Raw genomic sequence first — 17,971 nt, 5'->3', positions numbered from 1 at the left:
TATGAAATAAAAGGAGTTCTTGAAGAAAGAAGGAAGAGAGAAGGAGAAGAAGAGAAGAATAGAAGTTGAAAAGAAAGGAGAGCAATAATCTGGCCGCCCCTTTCACTTATTATTTATACTAAAAATAATAGAGCATTACAAAGACAACTATGCCCTTATAGGGCGGCAAGACATAAAACAGCATATATAAGACACAAAATCATAATAAAATTTGGACTCACATAACTACTGTGGTCCCCACCTCTTATCTAACAACTAACATAAAACATCTACTCATAAAAAACATCATAAAACTGATTAATCTTCAACAATTATTATTTGTATTTTGATGCTTAAATGCAATAGTAGTGGGGATATTTCTTTTCCTTTTTACAAGGAATACTTGTATTCCTCCTCCCATCGTGTATTCCATTCCTTACTTGCATTTTTTTGATAGGTAAAATAATTATATTAAATTACAAGAAAATGATTGTTCAGAACATCCAACAATCACACAGGAGGAGTCTTCAACCATCTAACTTCAGACAAAATTTTTAGCATGACTAGCAACCTTATAAACAGGCCCATTTCTAGATCTATGAATATAGACAAAATTTACCTGGTTCATGTTTTTACTCATAGATTTAATATCACCTAAAGTTCTAAAACATGACCATAGAATAGAAGAGGAACAAGAGTCTATGGTATTAAAAGCATTCAGGGAGTCTGATTGGATTAAAATTGAATTCTATCCTTGATCCCTAGCAAAAAGAAGAGCTACCAAAATAGCCTTCAGCTCGGCTTCAATTGTTCCATCCTGTAAATTACAACTTACCCTGTAGCATAAAAAAAAAAAGAAATTATCAGAATTGAAACAGACAAGATTCAGATCCATCACCTCTATTCTGTATGTAACTACCAAGAGGTCCCAAAAAACTGGGGTTTGCAGCCCTCTCCTTGGATTCTCCATACGCAGTCGCATGGCCGTCTCATTAAAACAATGATCTAAGTCCTCCACTTGAAGGGTTAGAGACAAGCAGCGGTTATAATAGTGATGATTGACTCTACTATAAGTGTAACATACATACAGCAGCAAGTTTTTATATCTATAAATAGCCCATATTCTTGGACAAACAAAAGCACAACTTTTCAATGGTTTATCAGTGGAGATTGCAATGTTAACCTGAATGTGTTAGTTGTTTGGAGTAACAACACGAACTTCACCAATGTAAGCACCTAAATGCCTTCCTACTACATCCCTAACATGGTCAAGAGGCAGTGCATGAATCTGCACCCAAACCTCTGCCTCTTGAAGGATCCAAGAAGATTGAGGTTGCCCAACTTTCCATTCTTTCCATAAATTCCATTGGTTAAATACCAACCAAGACTGTTTTGCAAAATAGTATCATAATCACTTTGGAATTGAAACCATGCTTTAGAGTACCTTCTGTGCAGTGAGAAACCTAACATAGATGACCGGTTCATTCCTCATAAGCATACAAACAATTTTCAAGATCACCAAAAGGAACTTACACCTTTGGAGAAATTCTTCCAATAATGCACAGGCACCAGGTATTAAGAGTTCATCTGGCAGGTCACCATCAAGATTAACCAAGTCCACCCGACATTCTTGAATGCAAACTATATTTCTTGCAACTCATCCGTCTAAACACAACAGAAAAAGATAACCAAACAAACAAAAGCAATTGGGGAACAAAACTACAGGAAAACCTAAAGAGAAGAGACTCCACACAGGAGAGAAAACCCCATTTATTTTGTACATTTCTTTTATCCTTTAATGAATGAAAGTTTTAGTTATTGATAAAAAACTCCATAAAAGGGAAATAAGGATACCTATACCTTAATCAAGACTCTCACAAAGGAGGTCTACACACACAGATACAAGCAAACAAACAAGTAGAGAACTAAAGGATAGAGGAGCTTCTAAGTTCTATCTATAAGTATACCTACCAGGAGTAGCACTAGAAACAAAAAGATTGGAATTAGTACTCCAGAGTGAAACACAGGGAGTTAGTTCAGAGCAATTAATCCTTTTCACTTCATTTTAGTTCCTCACAGAATGTTCACCAAGCTACAGAGCTTATTACCAAAAAGAAAAGGATTACAGAGTAACCAGAAGGTGTTTTCTTCCTTACCTGCAGACTGCAGTTATTCATTTTTTTCCTGTTGATAAATGAAGGTATTGGTCAGTATAAGGTACAAGAAGGAGAAAAAATATAAACATATTCCTGAAACAAGGAGCGAAGTGAACAAACAATACAGGGATAAAAGCAAAGCTACACAATGAAATAGTTCCATAATAAAATGTCCCTCTAAGTCCTCATTCATCATAGCCATCAGTGCTCTTATTTTTTTTGATGAATGAATGGTATTTTATTAAATAGAGATAGAAATAGTACAAGCATGAACTACCCTAAGAGGAGGCATGAGGTGTTACCTCCCCTTAAAGGTGGTTCCAAACCCAACTATTTTCAGATTATAGTTACAAATTAGCCAAAAACAGAGAATCCCTTGAAGCCCCTTGTTTAGCTAAAGAATTTGCCAAAAGCATTTGCCGATCTACTAACCCACTGAAGCTAACTGACATGGTTCTCGTAAGCCATTTGACTTTTTTGATGATGTCCCCATATCCCCAAACAACAATTTCTGAGTCTGACATCCATCCCACTATCACCTTAGAGTCTCCTTCAACTATCAAATTAGTCACTCCAAGTTGGTTGGAAATCTGTAGTCCTTGTACCACAGCTAATATCTCAGCCCTTGTAGAGTCTACGTAACCCACTGGACTTGAGAATAAGGACAGAATGTTGCCATCCTTATTCCTCAAGATCCCTCCTATACCCGGAGGTCCTGGATTGCCTTGACTGCTCCCATCACAATTCAACTTTACAACTCCTTCCAAAGGGGTTTACCAACTTGCTTGTGTTCTATTTTTCTTGGATGATGTGGAGGCCATTGCTGCCCAACTCCTTTGAAGGTCATCACTAGAGTAATCCACAAAGAGATCAGTAGTTTTTAGCACAAGGATTGCCCTTGTCAGTATACAATCCTTTATTTCAGCAATGTTTCTCCATCTCCTGGAAAATTCTGGCATTTCTTTCCTCCCAAACGGTCCATAAGAGGGCTGCCCTAATACATTTCCACATTACTTTCCCTCTCTTTGTTGGCCAACCAAAAAAAGACGGATCAAAAAGCAAATTTACTTCAGGAGGCAGGTTCCACCTGTACCCAAACAACATAAAAACCCAATTCCAAATATTTACTATAAAAGAGCAAGAAATCAGTAAGTGATAACAATTCTCATTCTGCACTTTGCATAAAATGCACCAATTGGGGGACAAGCATGAATATGGTCTCTTTTTTTGTATATTGTCCACAGTATTAATTTTATCATAATACACTTTCCAACAAAAACCAGCAATTTTAGGTGGAATTGGCCTTGACCAAACTTCTTTAACTGGGAACAACAAAGGGGAAGGAGTAGAGCAAAGGGACTTAAAGAAGGAAGAACAAGAGAAGGAGCCACTCGAGGTCAAAGACCAAACTCTTCTATCTGGTTTAGGAGGGTCCAAACAAACAAAATCAAGTAAAAGTAAGAGCTCAGAGGCAGAAACCAATTCCTCATCTCTCAACCCTCTACGGAACCCAAAACCCAACTAAGAGACAATGGGAGAATGGGGGGAGAAAGAAACCTCGAAACAGGCTCCTTTTTATAGAGGGAAATAGAAAAAAGGGAGGGATAGAGGTCTTTTAATGGTTGGTTGCCCACCCAAACATCTTCCCAAAAAAGCACAGAATTACCATTGCAGACGTCATATCTTATCAACTTGAGAAATTTTGGGAGGATGCCAAAAATCGCCTTCCAAGGTGTAGTGAGTGTGGCCCGTTGAGATACCCCGGCATCCCAACCAGATTCAGAACAACCATGGATGCTAGCCACCACTTCATGCCACAATCTCTCTCTTTCCAGAGGCCACTTCCATAACTTGCCCAAAAGAGCTTCGTTCTTATTTACTAGGTTCCCTAACCCTAAGCCCCCTTGTTCCTTGCTTCGACTCACCACCTCCCATCTAATCAAATGATCCCTTTTCTCTGCACCTGGTTCCCACAAAAATCCCTCATCAACTTTTCTATCTTCTTGGCTTCCCTAACAGGCCATCAGTGCTCTTATTGGCTGGTTTGAATATCCATTGGAATGAGATTCTATCTGGAAATGATACATATACCCTATCTGAAAAAGTGGGAGATTTGCCACCCAATTGCTGTAGCAGAATCCACTTATACTAGATTTCTGGAAACCACAATTGGTGTTCGTTTTGAGACCCAGTGCTAAGAAAAGGAATTCATAACTTCTCCCGGAAGGGTAGCAGTTATTCACCTTCATTGTTTTTCTATGATCAGCAAGAAAATCTTATTAATTGTATTAATATGCGAAAACAATTAATTACATAAGAGCGGATATCCAGCCACCCATAGATACAGTAGACAATGATTCAATGCCCAAAATCAAAAGAGTTGCAATAATGCCCAAAACAACTGCTGCCTATAGACCCCCTGCTTTGCTATTGTATCGGCCAACCCATTTGCAGTCCTTACCCAGGCAAAAGTAGAGTTCAAATCCTTTGACAGGCTTTCTAGTTCCCTAAGGGCATGTCTATAGATCCAAGTTACATGGTGCCTAGTTGTGGTACAGGAGACAACCAGTTTTGAGTCTCCTTTTTTTTGATAAATACCAGTTTTGAGTCTCCTTCTACTTCCAAGTTCTTGAAGCTAGACTGCTTAGCTAATTATAAGCCTTGCAATAAAGCCATCAGTTCACCCTTAAGTGAATCTCCCAACCCTATAGGTTCTGAATACATAGCCTTCACCTTGCCTGAAGAATCTCTAAAAACACCTCCCATACCTGGCATTCCCGGGTTTTCCATGGAGCTCTCATCTTCATTGTTATTATGAAAGCACTTTGACTGTACTCCTTAGAGAGATACACGTAAAGGATGCTCTTATAAGGCATAGTGAAGTATTTTTTTGGAGTTTCAAGTGTGAATTGCCTGATTTTTAATTTTCCAACTATTGGCAATAAACTTACTATTGCTATTATTAGCAAGACTAGAGGGTTTGAGGTTGACAGGGTCTTTTTCAACTGTAGAAATCTGGTAGTAGAAGGAAATACAGAAGGTGGTGATCTGGCTTAAAAATGGTGGCCTAGTCCCATGGTATTACCATGAAGCATGAAGAACCTAAACAAGCTTCAACTCTTGCAACAATCAAATGACCCGGACTGCCTTTTTTTTTGTCAGATAACAGTAAGATCTGAGAGTGAACTAAGGTAGCGTTGTGTTGCACAAGGCAAATTGAATGTGACGAACAAATTTAATTGAAATGAAGCTATCTTAGGAATTAGGAAAATCTGGATCTAAGGATCTGCTAACTCCCTAGCAGGGGGGATTCATACTCCTTTTTTTTTGGATCACCAATGGTTTCTTGAGTAGATTTCTGAGTAATTTTCTCTTATCATAGTTTTCAAGATGTCTAGGCGTCTGGGCGACATTGGGCCCCTAGTCGCCTAGGCGATAAAAAATTTATAATATAAAAAACTAACTTTTGGCTAGTTACATAGTTTTATATACCATTCAGCATGTATATTAATTGAAAAAAATAGCAATTCTCTTTATTAAGAACATTAAATTTCCTCCAAAAATGTGGAAATCATCACATCTAAAAGATAAAAAATCTTTTACATACTATTAATTTCATTATTTTCAAAAATAATACTACTAGTAGAGCAATTTCATATCAATTAGCAGCTAAAGAAGTTTCTGTTTTATTTAATCAGAGGGAGAGAGAGAATAGAAAAAAAATAACCTCTTTATAATTCGATTCTTTCTTTCCTCTTTCTTTATTTTTTCTCTCCTCAAAACCATTTGATCTTTTAAATTTGAATAGTAAAACATTAAACAAAGTATAATTGCTATATATATATTATAGCATATAGTAAAATCTTTTATCACATACATTAATAAGATACAACAATATAAATGATATTATAAAAGGTGCTTGTCTTGTCATTTTTGTCGCCTGGGTGGGCGCTTAATCGCCTAGGTGGGCACCTAGTCACCTAGAAGGGCGCCTAGTAGCTAAAAGTCAAGGTGTTTGGGCGAGGCGCCCAGCCAAGGGTGCCCAGTCGCCTAGGCAACGCCTTGACAACTATGTCTCTTATGTTTTCCTTTTATTTAATAAAACTTTCCTTGGTCTGGTTATGATAAAGATGATCTGATTTATGCTCATTCATTTTAGTTTGTAGTTTCAAACCACTGTTAATTCAGAAGGAGATCAACACACTTTTGTTCTATAACCTAGATTGAGAGAACATTTTTCTCCCCATTTACTTATCTTTTTTTGATTTTAATTAAGAGACAAAGAGCGTTTAGATGCTTATACATTAATTTTCCAGAACTTCTTGCTGTTCTTCAAGGACTGAAGTTGGGATGGACAGGCTTTATGGTGGTAGTAGGAGACTGTCAGTTTGTGGTATTGGCAAGGATAGAAGATCCTTTAGTTCTGAGAATTTGATGAAGCAAGGCATTGGCATATGTCATGAACTGCTTGTTCACATTTTTTTTTTTGTTTATAAATCTCTTCCAAGGGCCTTGGCGCAACAGTTGGGTTGTTCCATTGCAACGTGGGTGACCAGGGTTCAAATCTTGGAAACAGCCTCTTTGTATGTGCAGGGTAAGGCTGCGTACATCTGTCCTTCCCCAGACCCCGCATTCGTGGGAGCTTCATGCACTGGGCTGCCCTTTTTTTATAATCTCTTCCAAAGTACTATTTGTCATATCTGAGTACTTCATACATGATTTACCAGTTGGGATACCAAAAATTTTGGGATGAAAATCCATAAGGCATATGATGAACCTAACTATTAGAAGCCTCAATACTCTCCAAAAGATGCTCAATGCTGTACTTCATGACAGGCTGACCTGACTGTGTTTTCTTAAACATCTTCTCTCTTAGAGTCATTCTATGAGCTTGGACTCTTTTTCTCTCTTACTTCTTTGCTTGAATGTTTGCTTTTCTCTCCATCCTTGCCTTTTCGTCCTCATGCTACTATCTTCAGTTTCACTATGGTCCTCTAGTAAATTTGTAGTTGCAGAAAGCTGATTCTTTGTTTCATTTTGCTGCTTCATCAATTTCTTGTACCTTTTCACATATTTTGCATTGTTATAGAACTCTCTTTGCTTTTTGATAAGAGCTGAACTGTAGTCTCTTCTCTTGGATTTCACATTCACGAACGCTTCGAGAGACATACCTCCTCTTCGCAGTCTCTTCATCTTATTGATTGATTTTAAGTTTGAGCTGTTAGCATTCTCTTCGTTTCTGTTTTAATCTTCCAATTTTTGGTTCTTCATCCCCACAAACTTGACAAAAACCAAATAAAAGAAACAAAGATAGTGAGTAATTCATGTAAGTAGCAGAAGACAGGATTGCTGACATGGATTAGTTGTCAAGGCGATGCCTAGGCGGGCGCCTAGGTGATGCCTAGGTGCCAAGGAGCCCTTGGAGTCTCACCTCGCCTAATTGCCAAGCAGTTTTCTATAGCATGTTATAACAAACTTTTATATTCTTAATTTTTTGAGGTTATAATTATAAAATAAACATTTTTAAACTAAAATATTCATTTTGTGTGTTTATATACCAATTTCTTTTTGTCATTTTCTTATTTGTTAGGGTTTAATCAACACAAACGTTGCTAAATGCTGTATTGAACCCTCAAAGACTTCAAAACCTGAACCAAGAAGTAAGAAAGAACATAAAATGTTGTCAAATCAACACATTTTCTTCTTTTTCTTTACTAATTTTGTGTTTTTATATACTAATTTCTTCTTCTTCTTCTTCCACCTCTTCTTTTCTTCTTTTCTTATAACAGAAATAGGGGTTCAGATTTTTCGAATTTTCTTTTCTTTCTTCTTTTTCTTCTCATGAATATGTTGGAATATGTTGATTTTCTATACTTTAACATGAAGTTTATACTTTTCTTATGAAAATTATGGATATTTATTAAGGAAATATGATTATGGAACCTAGGGAACTACACTAGGATACATGTTTTCACTTGAAAAAAATCCATCGCGCCCGCCTAGGCAACTAGGCGACTAGGCGACTAGGCACCCCCCTGTCACCTAGCCTTGGCCTTGAAAACTATATTGGATACTTGGTTAGATCTTTCAATAGCCTTGCTGACTCCTTAGCAAGAACCAAGATAAATAAAATAAGTTTTGGGGGCACTAGCCAAGGGATAAATCCATAAATTTCTCTATGGTTTTAATACAGTTATATATAATGTTTAGCCTTAGGTTATGGTTGTACTCATCCCTCATTCTAACATTAGTGAAACTGAGAGAGTCTCATTTTGGCATTTTTAATAGAACGGCTGCTGATTTAATGACATTTTAAAGCTCTTAAAACCTTTTAATTCTCTCAGAAATCTGTCTCATTGTTATGACTTTTTTTTTTTTTTTCCAAAATTTCATTGGATAAATGTTTAGGGGCAGTAAAACAAAGTTGGTGCTCCCAAAGTGACCTGGGTCAGCCTTATATCATAATAGAATATATATGAAAATAGGTTTCTACACTGCACCATGTCAACCCAGAAAGTAAAAAACCACATAATTTTGCTTGTATTTACTCTCACATTTTGAAAATTTCTTAAAATTTTCACACTGAAGTAGTATGTGTTTAACTTTATCCTCATATCTCAAGCTGAAACAAATGTACCTTCTATGTCACTCACCCTCCTTTTTTGTGTTGCAGCCTTCTGTTAGAAAGCAACACAATGCAGGGTACAAACACAAGGTAGTATATTTAGAGTAAACATGACTTCCTTTGGTGCACGTAAACAAAACCTCTTTATTACTGACACTCTATATGCCACTTTCAGGCAAATGTGCGTTCCTATTATCAGCAATTTGAGGAGCAGCAAACACAAAGTCTGATTGACCAAAGGATCAAGGAGCATCTTGGGCAGACTGCTGCATTCCAACAAGTTGGTGCAGCATACAATCAACATCTCACTTCTTTCCCAGCGAATCCTCAAAGACCCCGTCTTCCTATTCTGCCAACACCTGTTTTGCCAACAGGAGCTCCACAGGTACCTGGGACGTCACTATTGATTCCAGGAATCAGGCCCCCTGTTTTACCTAGACCTGTTGCTGGTCCTCCAGGTAAAATCAGTGTATCGAATTTCAAATTAGATTGTGGCTTCCATGGTTAATGGGGGTCTGGGACATGCACTACCATAGGAACTTCTGTATCAACAAGTGCATAGGCTAGCCTAAGCTTGGGGATGCTTGATCATTGTGCATATCTCATCCTTTTTTTTTTTTCATTAATAAAACACTTCTTATCAATCAGGAAAAAAGAGATGTTCACTTGGAATTTGGAAACAAAGGCTCTAGCATCTCTTATATGATGGTATAAGAGTTCTTCAACTTGCACCTTCTTAAAGCTCAGGATGAATGCCATTTTAGACCCTCTAAGTGTCAAAATATCTATTTGGCTTTGGTATCCATTGGACAAGATGTTCATCCTTAAGGCCTTGCTAGCTTCTTTGAATTGTGCAAGTTTCCATGGACACTACCTGGCCTGCGTCACAAATCGGTAATGGTGAAAGTCACCTTCCATTACCAATCCTTTGAGACCAAGAGGACAGCCCGGGATGTTAAAGAAGGGCAAGGATCCTGTTCTGATACTTTGTCTCCAATAGGACCATCAACAAGATGTGGTTACACTATCTTTTTTTTAAAGAAGGTAAAGTATGAATTCATTAATGACCAAAACAAAACCATGTACAACAAGAAGCTGTACACAGGGGATATACAACCTGCTGTCTCCACAGCCATAAGTCCCCACTCCCTGTTTCTTTACAAAAAGGTTCTCATAGACAAAAAAAGATGTATTGAAAATTTAATCGTTGAACATTCTCTGAATATCTAAACCATGAAAACATCATTCCACAATCCTCTGAAATATAATATCTGAGGAAGTTCCTTTTTTCTTGAATATCCTAGCATTTCTTTCCTGCCAAACGCACCCAAACACCACTGCAGGTATTGTATTCCAAGCCAACCTATCCCTTTCACTTAAACATTTTTTTTTTTTTTTTGATAAGAAGTAAAGTATCAGTTCATTCAAGAGAAAAGTACAACCAGAGGCTGTACAAAGGAGATACAAGAATAGATTCAAACCACAAAACCATTTGGAGATGCAAACTGACTTTTCATTTGTGTCATGGAAATTCTAACTCTTTTTAGCAAGAAGGCTGCTGAGAATGGGCTTTGGGATGGCTTTGCAATTGCACCGGGCAAGGAAAAAGTTAATATTCTTCAATTTTCTGACGACACTTTATGTTTTGGTGATGCTTCACCAAGTCAGCTGGAGGTGGTGCTTGGAATTTTGAGTTGGTATCTGGCCTCAAGGTTAATTTGAGTAAATCTCAGATCATCCCTGTAGGTCATGTTACAAATCTAGAGGACTGTGCAGAAGTTATGGCTTGTCAGACTGTCCATCTTCTGATCAAATACTTGGGGCTTCCTCTTGGAGCTAAATGTACTTCCTCTGAGATTTGGATTCCAGTGGTTGAAAGAATGGAGAAGAAATTGGCATCTTGGAAAGCTAAATATCTTTCTTTCGGGGGGAGAGTTACATTGATTAAGAGCGCTCTTTCTAATCTGCCTACTTATTTCCTCTCCCTCTTCCCTATTTCTTCCAAAGTAGCAAATAGATTGAAGCAATTACAGAACAACTTTCTTTGGAGAGGTTGGGAGGAGGAGAAGAAGGTTCATGTTGTAAATTTGGATCAAGTATGTCTTCCTAAGGAAGTTGGTGGGTTGGGAATAAGAAAATTGAAGAAGTTCAACTCTGCCTTCCTGTGTCAATGGCTTTGGAGATTTGCAAATGAAAGAAATGCATGGTGGAGAAAGATGATTGGGGACAAATATGGAGTGGATTGGGGTGATTGGAGATCCAAATCTTCTATTTCAAGAGGGATAAGTTCCATTTGGACAGGTATTTTGAAGAACTCTATTTTATTTGAGGAAGGAATCAGACATAAATTGGGAAATGGGGAAAGAATTAAATTTTGGATAGATTCTTGGTGTTCTGAAGCGTGTCTGAAAGATGCCTTTCCTCTCTTGGATCAAATTTCTGTAAATCAGGATTCCTCGGTGGCTGAGAATTTCAATGCCTCTGGTAACTCTTTCAGTTGGAATCTAATTTGTAGGTGGGTGCCTTTTTGATTGGGAAGTTGAAGAGTATGCAAATCTGTTGGGCCTGCTTCATAACCAGAGGATTGACTCGAACAAGGAGGATGCTTGGAGATGGAAATGGGAGGCTGATGGGAGGTTCACTGTAAAGTCTATGTTCAGCAAGGTGATAAGTTCAGGTCAGGGGAACTTTCCGGCTAGGCAGGTTTGGAACTCAATTAGTCCTTCCAAAGCGAAGTTTCTGCTCTGGACAATGGCTTTAAATAAGTGTCTAACCAAAGTTAATCTAGTGAAACATGGCATTCAGATTTTGGACATGTCATGTGGCTTGTGTGGTGGGGCAGCAGAAACTATTGAACATCTTTCTTTACATTGCCCAGTCTCGAGTCATATTTGGAGGCATTTCCTTCAGGCCTTGGAAGTCAGTTGGGTAATGCCAAATTCTGTGAAGGATCTGCTGTTTTGTTGGAAAATTGAGGGTCTCAGCAAGAAAGGAACCTTGGTTTGGAAAACTATTCTGGCTGCAGTGCTTTGGACTATCTGGATTGAAAGAAATAACAGAATTTTTCAGGGCAAAGCTAAATCTCCAGAGGAAATGGTGCAGAAAGCTGTGGGTAAACTACTGTCTTGGGTGTCGGCAACGGAGGAGTTTAAAAATTAGAATTTGAGATTGTTGTTTAGTTCTCAGACTTGGATGCATTTGTAATCTGAGGTGGCTCTAGGCAGCCTTTACTGGCCTAGGTTCCTTTGTACTGTTATTTGATTTAATAAAATACCTTACCTCTTACAAAAAAAAAAAATATTAAGCAGAGAACTACAAAAAGAACCGTCAACTTTAAACTTAGTCGATGACCAAGAACAGAGCTTCCCCACGATCTTCTGCCACACTTCATCTTCTTGACAGCTTTTGATTTGAAATATCCTTGAATTTCTTTCTTGCCAGATCACCCACAGCACTGCACCTGGAATCAGATGCCATAAACATTTCCCCATTTTGCTTAGGCCTTGTAAATTCCAGCTGTTGACAAGTAGCCAAAGATTTTGGGCAGCAACTTTTGATTGCAAAAATTCTGAGAATCCTCACCCAGATTTTGAGTGAAGCCACAGTGAAGTAACAGGTGACCAACAGACTCCTCATCATTGTTGCACAAGACACACCTTCTAGAGTTAATCACCACACCCCTATTAGCCAGATTGTCTCTTGTGGGAATCTTATTTAAATAAGCAGTCCAGAAGAAAAAAAGATACCTTCGATGGGCTGTGATTCCTCCTGGACCAGTTTGGTATAGAAAGATTTCACTGAGAATTGACCTTTGCTCTCTGCTAACCAGACCCTTTTGTCTGCTGCATTGACATCAATTTGGTTGTTGTACAACCTTTGAAGAAGCCTACCTGCTCAATCTCCCAATCATTCAAAGCCCTTCTAAAAGTAGGATTCCAGATAATCATCCAATTTTGCTCTTTCACTTAAACCTTGGAGCCACCAGTCTTTTGAAAATTTCAGTACTCCACTACTGGTTCCGAGCAGCAACTGCAGACTGACAACAATCCCAAGATCTTGGACCATACCTCCACAGTGAAGTCACAATGTAGAATTAAGTGGGTTACAGATTCTGCATGGTTATCACACAACACACAGTTAGGGGAGTCCACCATCATACCTTTCCTCAATAGGTTATCTCTTGTGAATATTCTATCAAAATATGTGGTCCACAAAACAAAAAAAAAGAAACCCACCTTTGAAGGAGCATCCTTGCACCAAATTATCTTGACAGGGACACATATTGGTCACCATACCTCCACAGTGAAGTCACAATGTAGAATTAAGTGGGTTACAGATTCTGCATGGTTATCACACAACACACAGTTAGGGGAGTCCACCATCGTACCTTTCCTCAATAGGTTATCTCTTGTGAATATTCTATCAAAATATGTGGTCCACAAAACAAAAAAAAGGAAACCCACCTTTGAAGGAGCATCCTTGCACCAAATTATCTTGACAGGGACACATATTGGTCACCATACCTCCACAGTGAAGTCACAATGTAGAATTAAGTGGGTTACAGATTCTGCATGGTTATCACACAACACACAGTTAGGGGAGTCCACCATCGTACCTTTCCTCAATAGGTTATCTCTTGTGAATATTCTATCAAAATATGTGGTCTACAAAACAAAAAAAAAGGAAATCCACCTTTGAAGGAGCGTCCTTGCACCAAATTATCTTGACAGGGACACATATTGGTTCTCTGATCTTGCTAAAAATTTTAGAAAGATTTCACTGAAAATCTGCCTGAGTTTTCCCATCCCCATTACTAGATGTATATGGCACTCGAAGTTATCTGTGAGTTGTAGCTGAGGCTACCAAAAGCTGTATTTTTAATTTTTCACTTTTAATGAATTGTTGCTTATTGAAAAAAATTAACTGTGAGTTATTTTAACCTCAACTCAAAATTGGATGGAAAATTATCTCAGGTCTGCCATTCAACTTGTGACTTAAATTTAAGGTATCAGGCCAGCTTCCACTGGGCCATTGGCCTCGCTTGTGTCCTCTGCTTCCTTGGTTGAATCTCCCTTGATAGCTAGAGATGAGGATTGAGTCTCTTGTCCATTTGAGGGCCTAGTAAGAAGGTCTAGTAAGGCCACTGCCACCATGGCTGGCCGGGGGTTCAAGAACTTCCATCCTTTTTCCATTTGATTGATAGTGTGTTAGTTTGTGGCTGTATTTGAGTCCTTCAAATTTTTATCTGTTTTGGTTGCTATTGGTTTGGTTAATTTCACTAAGCTTAGAAATCTGTGTTTAACATTGTGTTAACTATCCAAATTAGTTGGAGTATCTTTATGAATTCTCTCTGGTTTTTATTCAGTTTACATATTACAACAATTAAGAATTATTTTGTCAGTTTTGAGTTGGATCTGGAGTCTATAAATATTGCCCTTGTATTTGGATTTTTTTTTTAGTTTGAATAAGTAATATTATAGTAAATTTTGTTGTGGGAGATAACTATAAAAAATGAAATTGTTGTGGGAAATTTTTAGGGGAAACTGGAGGGAGATAACAAATAGCAGTTCTGAGTAGGGTAGAACACATTTAGATTGGACACCACCTCCAGAAGAGTGCTTAAAACTGAATTTTGATGGAAGCAGTCAAGGAAATCCAGGCCGGTCTGGTGTAGGTGGGGTGGTGAGGAACAAGGATGGGAACATCTTGGCACTTTTCTCGGGACCACTGGGGGAAGGAGATTCTGCTAGTGCAGAACTGCTTGCTTCATTACAAGGAATTCAGATTGCTCCCCAGCTTAGCCTAGCAAATTTGATAATAAGAGATTCCAAGGTGGTGGTGGGATGGGTACAAAACCCGGATTCTGTTCCTTGGTACTAAAGAGATGAAATTAAAAAGTTTAAATGGTATATGAGGGACATGAGTGTAAGAGTACACTGGGTCAGAAGATCAGCAAATTCTTTGGCTGATTGTCTTGCTAAACAAGGGACAAACAGGGATACTTTATATTGGGCTTAGCTGTAATTTGCTTTTAATCTGTTTCTTTTGTTCTAAATTTGGGGGAGGTTGCAACTCGTGCCTCTCAAAGGGATTCTTGTACTGATTTAAGCTCTTAATATCAATAAAGTATTAATCATTTATCAAAAAAAAAAGTTCTCTCTCTCTCCCTCTCAATTATTTGTTGTCACTTCTGTATAGTGACTATTGTTCTTTCTTTTCTTCACTTTATTCTGATTTCTTATCGTGAAATCTCTCTTCATCATTGCAATGTCAACTGAAGTGAAGGTTTTTATTAATATAGAAACAAATAATACAAATGGCAACTGAAATATAAAAAATGACAACTGAAGTGAAGGTTTTTATTAATATAGAAACAAGTTAAAAGTAATGTACAAGATGGATTACCCTACCCCTCCAACTGTTTGCAAACCTGCAAGGGCTACTGGATCATCGATAAATTGGTCCAACAACTAGTAAGTAGTAAAGTAAACAAATAAAATATATGCTTATTAAGTCAACATTAATAGTAACCAAATAGTAAAGTACACAAATAATGTTAAATGGTAGGTTGCATATCTTGTCCTCTCACGGCTTTTTTTTTTTGAGAAAAGGTTAATCAGATTTCATTAAAAACAGCAGAAAGTACATGAGCAGATGTACTGCACAGAAGAAAGAAAACTCAAACAGCAAAAAAGAAAAATTACAAGGGGAGAAGCTTGTTGCTGTACAGATTTTCTAGTCTTGCTCCAATTTTAGCTAATTCATCTGTAATATGATTCAACTCCCTCGGTATCCACAGCAGGTTTGCGTTTATATTTTCCAAGGAGTCTCTTGCGTCGGCTAGATAATGACTCAACCTCCATGGGCCCCCCTCCTTGTCCTTCAACCATTTGATAGTATCAGCAGAATCTCCTACAATGGATAAGTTCTGAATGCCCAATCTTTTTATTATTCTGATTCCAGTGAGAGCAGCCAGAAATTCAGCCTTTGTTGAATCAGCATTACCTATTGGGCCACTAAAAACCCAGCAGATATTACCCAGATTATCCCTCAAAATACCCCCTATCCCAGCTACACCGGGATTGCTTGCAGCACTTCCATCAAAGTTTAAAGTCATCCATCCTTCATTATGTGATATCTGTAGTCTCTAGATTGGTTGAGGGTAGGTTGGAAGAAACAAGATCGTTTGGATATTTCTGTTAAGGTCATTGAGAGAGTCCTTGGAACAGCTCGGAATTAACAGTCCAGAAATTACAATGAAAGGAGATATCTGAGATTAGTTCTTCAAGAGATCTGATTTTGTTGTCAAATAAGCGGCTGTTTCTTTACTCCGAAATTCCCCACAATACTGCATGTAACACAATTTGCCAGTACACTTTACCTCTTCTGCTCAAGCCTGAACCATGCTACTGATGGAGAAACTCCTGAATATGCTTTGGAAAGACCCAACTGTATCCAATCAGGTTTAAGAAATGACACCAAATCTTTTGAGAGAAATTGCAATAAATAAATAGGTGATCCGCTGATTCACCTTCTCTTAGGCAAAGCGCACAGGCATGAGGAGAAATATATGATCTTCCCAGATTTTTTTTCCCTAAAGAAGGTCACAAGTATCTATTCTCTGTAGGCATGCTTCCCAAACAAAGAAGCAAACTCTTAGTGGAATATGACTGCTCTAGATCTTCTTGAAAGGGAATGAGGAACTCTGTTCACCTGCAGTTAGAGCCTTGAACATAGATTTGGAAGAGAAATCACCATTTGGGTTGAGGGTTCATACTCGGGTGTCAATGGAATGAGGGGAAGTGTAGACTTCTTTAATGGTATGAAAGAGGTTCAAGAGGTCTGAAATCTCGGTGTCCCTTAGGGGTCTTCTCACGTTCAGGGTCAAGTTGTTATCGGCAGGTATATCTGGGATGCAAGAGGAGACAGTTGATTCTTGGTCTAAGGAAAGGTAGAAGATTCTAGGGAAGGATTCTGCAAGAGTGGTGCTCCCCCACTAGAGATCTTTCCAGAATTTTATTTAATTACCATTTCCTACTTAACTACAATAAAGTAATGACCTGGGTGGGTTGTTGAAAATTGTTTGGGTTGTTAAAACTCAGATGGTTTTCAATGGTTCTACTGAGTTGAGTGTGAGTCATCTGGTGAAAAACTGGAAAGACCATTGGTTTCTTTTTTGAATGGTCTAATTATCCAGTCTGTTTGGAGTCTGACAACATTGCCTACAAGGATACTCTTCTAAACGGTTACAGCCTCAACTATTATGGATCTTAAGGTGAAATTTGCAAACAAAAATGTGGACTTTATATGGACTTACACTAATTTGAAGAGTCCTAACTTCAACATATGTGACGACTTTGAGAATATATAGCAAATCTTGAAATAGACTTTCTAAATATAGATTTCTCAAGCTCTTATGGTATTTTGATGAATTTCTAATAATAAAATAAATTCCAAGATCATAGTTTTCAAGGCGCCAAGGCGAGGCTAGGTGACATGGGGGCGCATTGTCGCCTAGTCGCCTAGGCGATGGATTTTTTTAAGTAAAAATCACATATCCTAGGGTAGTTCCCTAGGTTCCATAACCATCTTTCTTTAATAACTATCCATAATTTTCATAAGAAAATTATAAACATCATGTTTAAGTCTAGAAAATCAACATATTTATGAGAAGAAAAAGAAGAAAGGAAAGAAAATTCAAAAAATGTAGGGGCTGAACCCCTATTTTTGTTACAAAAGATGAATATTTTTTCTTTAATAATCTCTATTTTATAATTATAATCTAAAAAAACATAACAATATAAAAGTATTTTATTATACAGTATGCAAAACTGCTTGGCGACTGGGCGAGGCGAGCCTCCAAGGGCGCCTTGTCGCCTAGGTGCCCACCTAGGCATCGCCTTGACAACTATGTCCAAGATAGCTTACTAGAAAAACAAATCTAAAAACCAAAGAACTGATAAAAAAGGAATTCAATATTCATACATACATACATATTCCATTTATCAAAAAAGAAATGTGAAAATCCAGTAACCAAATTGAGATTCTTGTCTAGGCTCGTACATTGGTTTTTTACCTAATTTTCTGAAACCATGTTCACTTTACTGTTATTTTATATTTTTAGTCAGCTTGGATATGCACACAAAAGCTTTTTAATGTCTAATAATTATGAAGCTTGGGCATGTTTGGATACATAGAAAACTAATGCGGT

The 17,971-nt window shown here is 37.8% G+C and overlaps 1 protein-coding gene across 2 annotated transcripts in view; it reads left to right on the top strand.

Annotated features, from left to right (window-relative positions):
- The window catches only part of LOC104605819 (U1 small nuclear ribonucleoprotein C-like), a 44,932-nt gene that overhangs the window by 12,232 nt on the left and 14,729 nt on the right, over window positions 1–17,971 (top strand). For both annotated transcript variants that reach the window (XR_016080842.1, XM_010270732.3), the window contains exons 5-6: window positions 8,809–8,850; window positions 8,936–9,218. Coding sequence is in view for 1 of the 2 variants with exons in the window: in XM_010270732.3 (XP_010269034.1) it covers window positions 8,809–8,850; window positions 8,936–9,218 (325 nt within the window). In the remaining variant the exon portion in view is untranslated. The remainder of the gene's footprint in view (window positions 1–8,808; window positions 8,851–8,935; window positions 9,219–17,971) is intronic.

This window comes from Nelumbo nucifera, chromosome 1, assembly GCF_055504915.1.
Source record: "Nelumbo nucifera cultivar China Antique chromosome 1, China Antique-T2T, whole genome shotgun sequence".
Classification (NCBI taxonomy): domain Eukaryota; kingdom Viridiplantae; phylum Streptophyta; class Magnoliopsida; order Proteales; family Nelumbonaceae; genus Nelumbo; species Nelumbo nucifera.
This window is presented reverse-complemented; position numbering and strand designations above follow the sequence as displayed.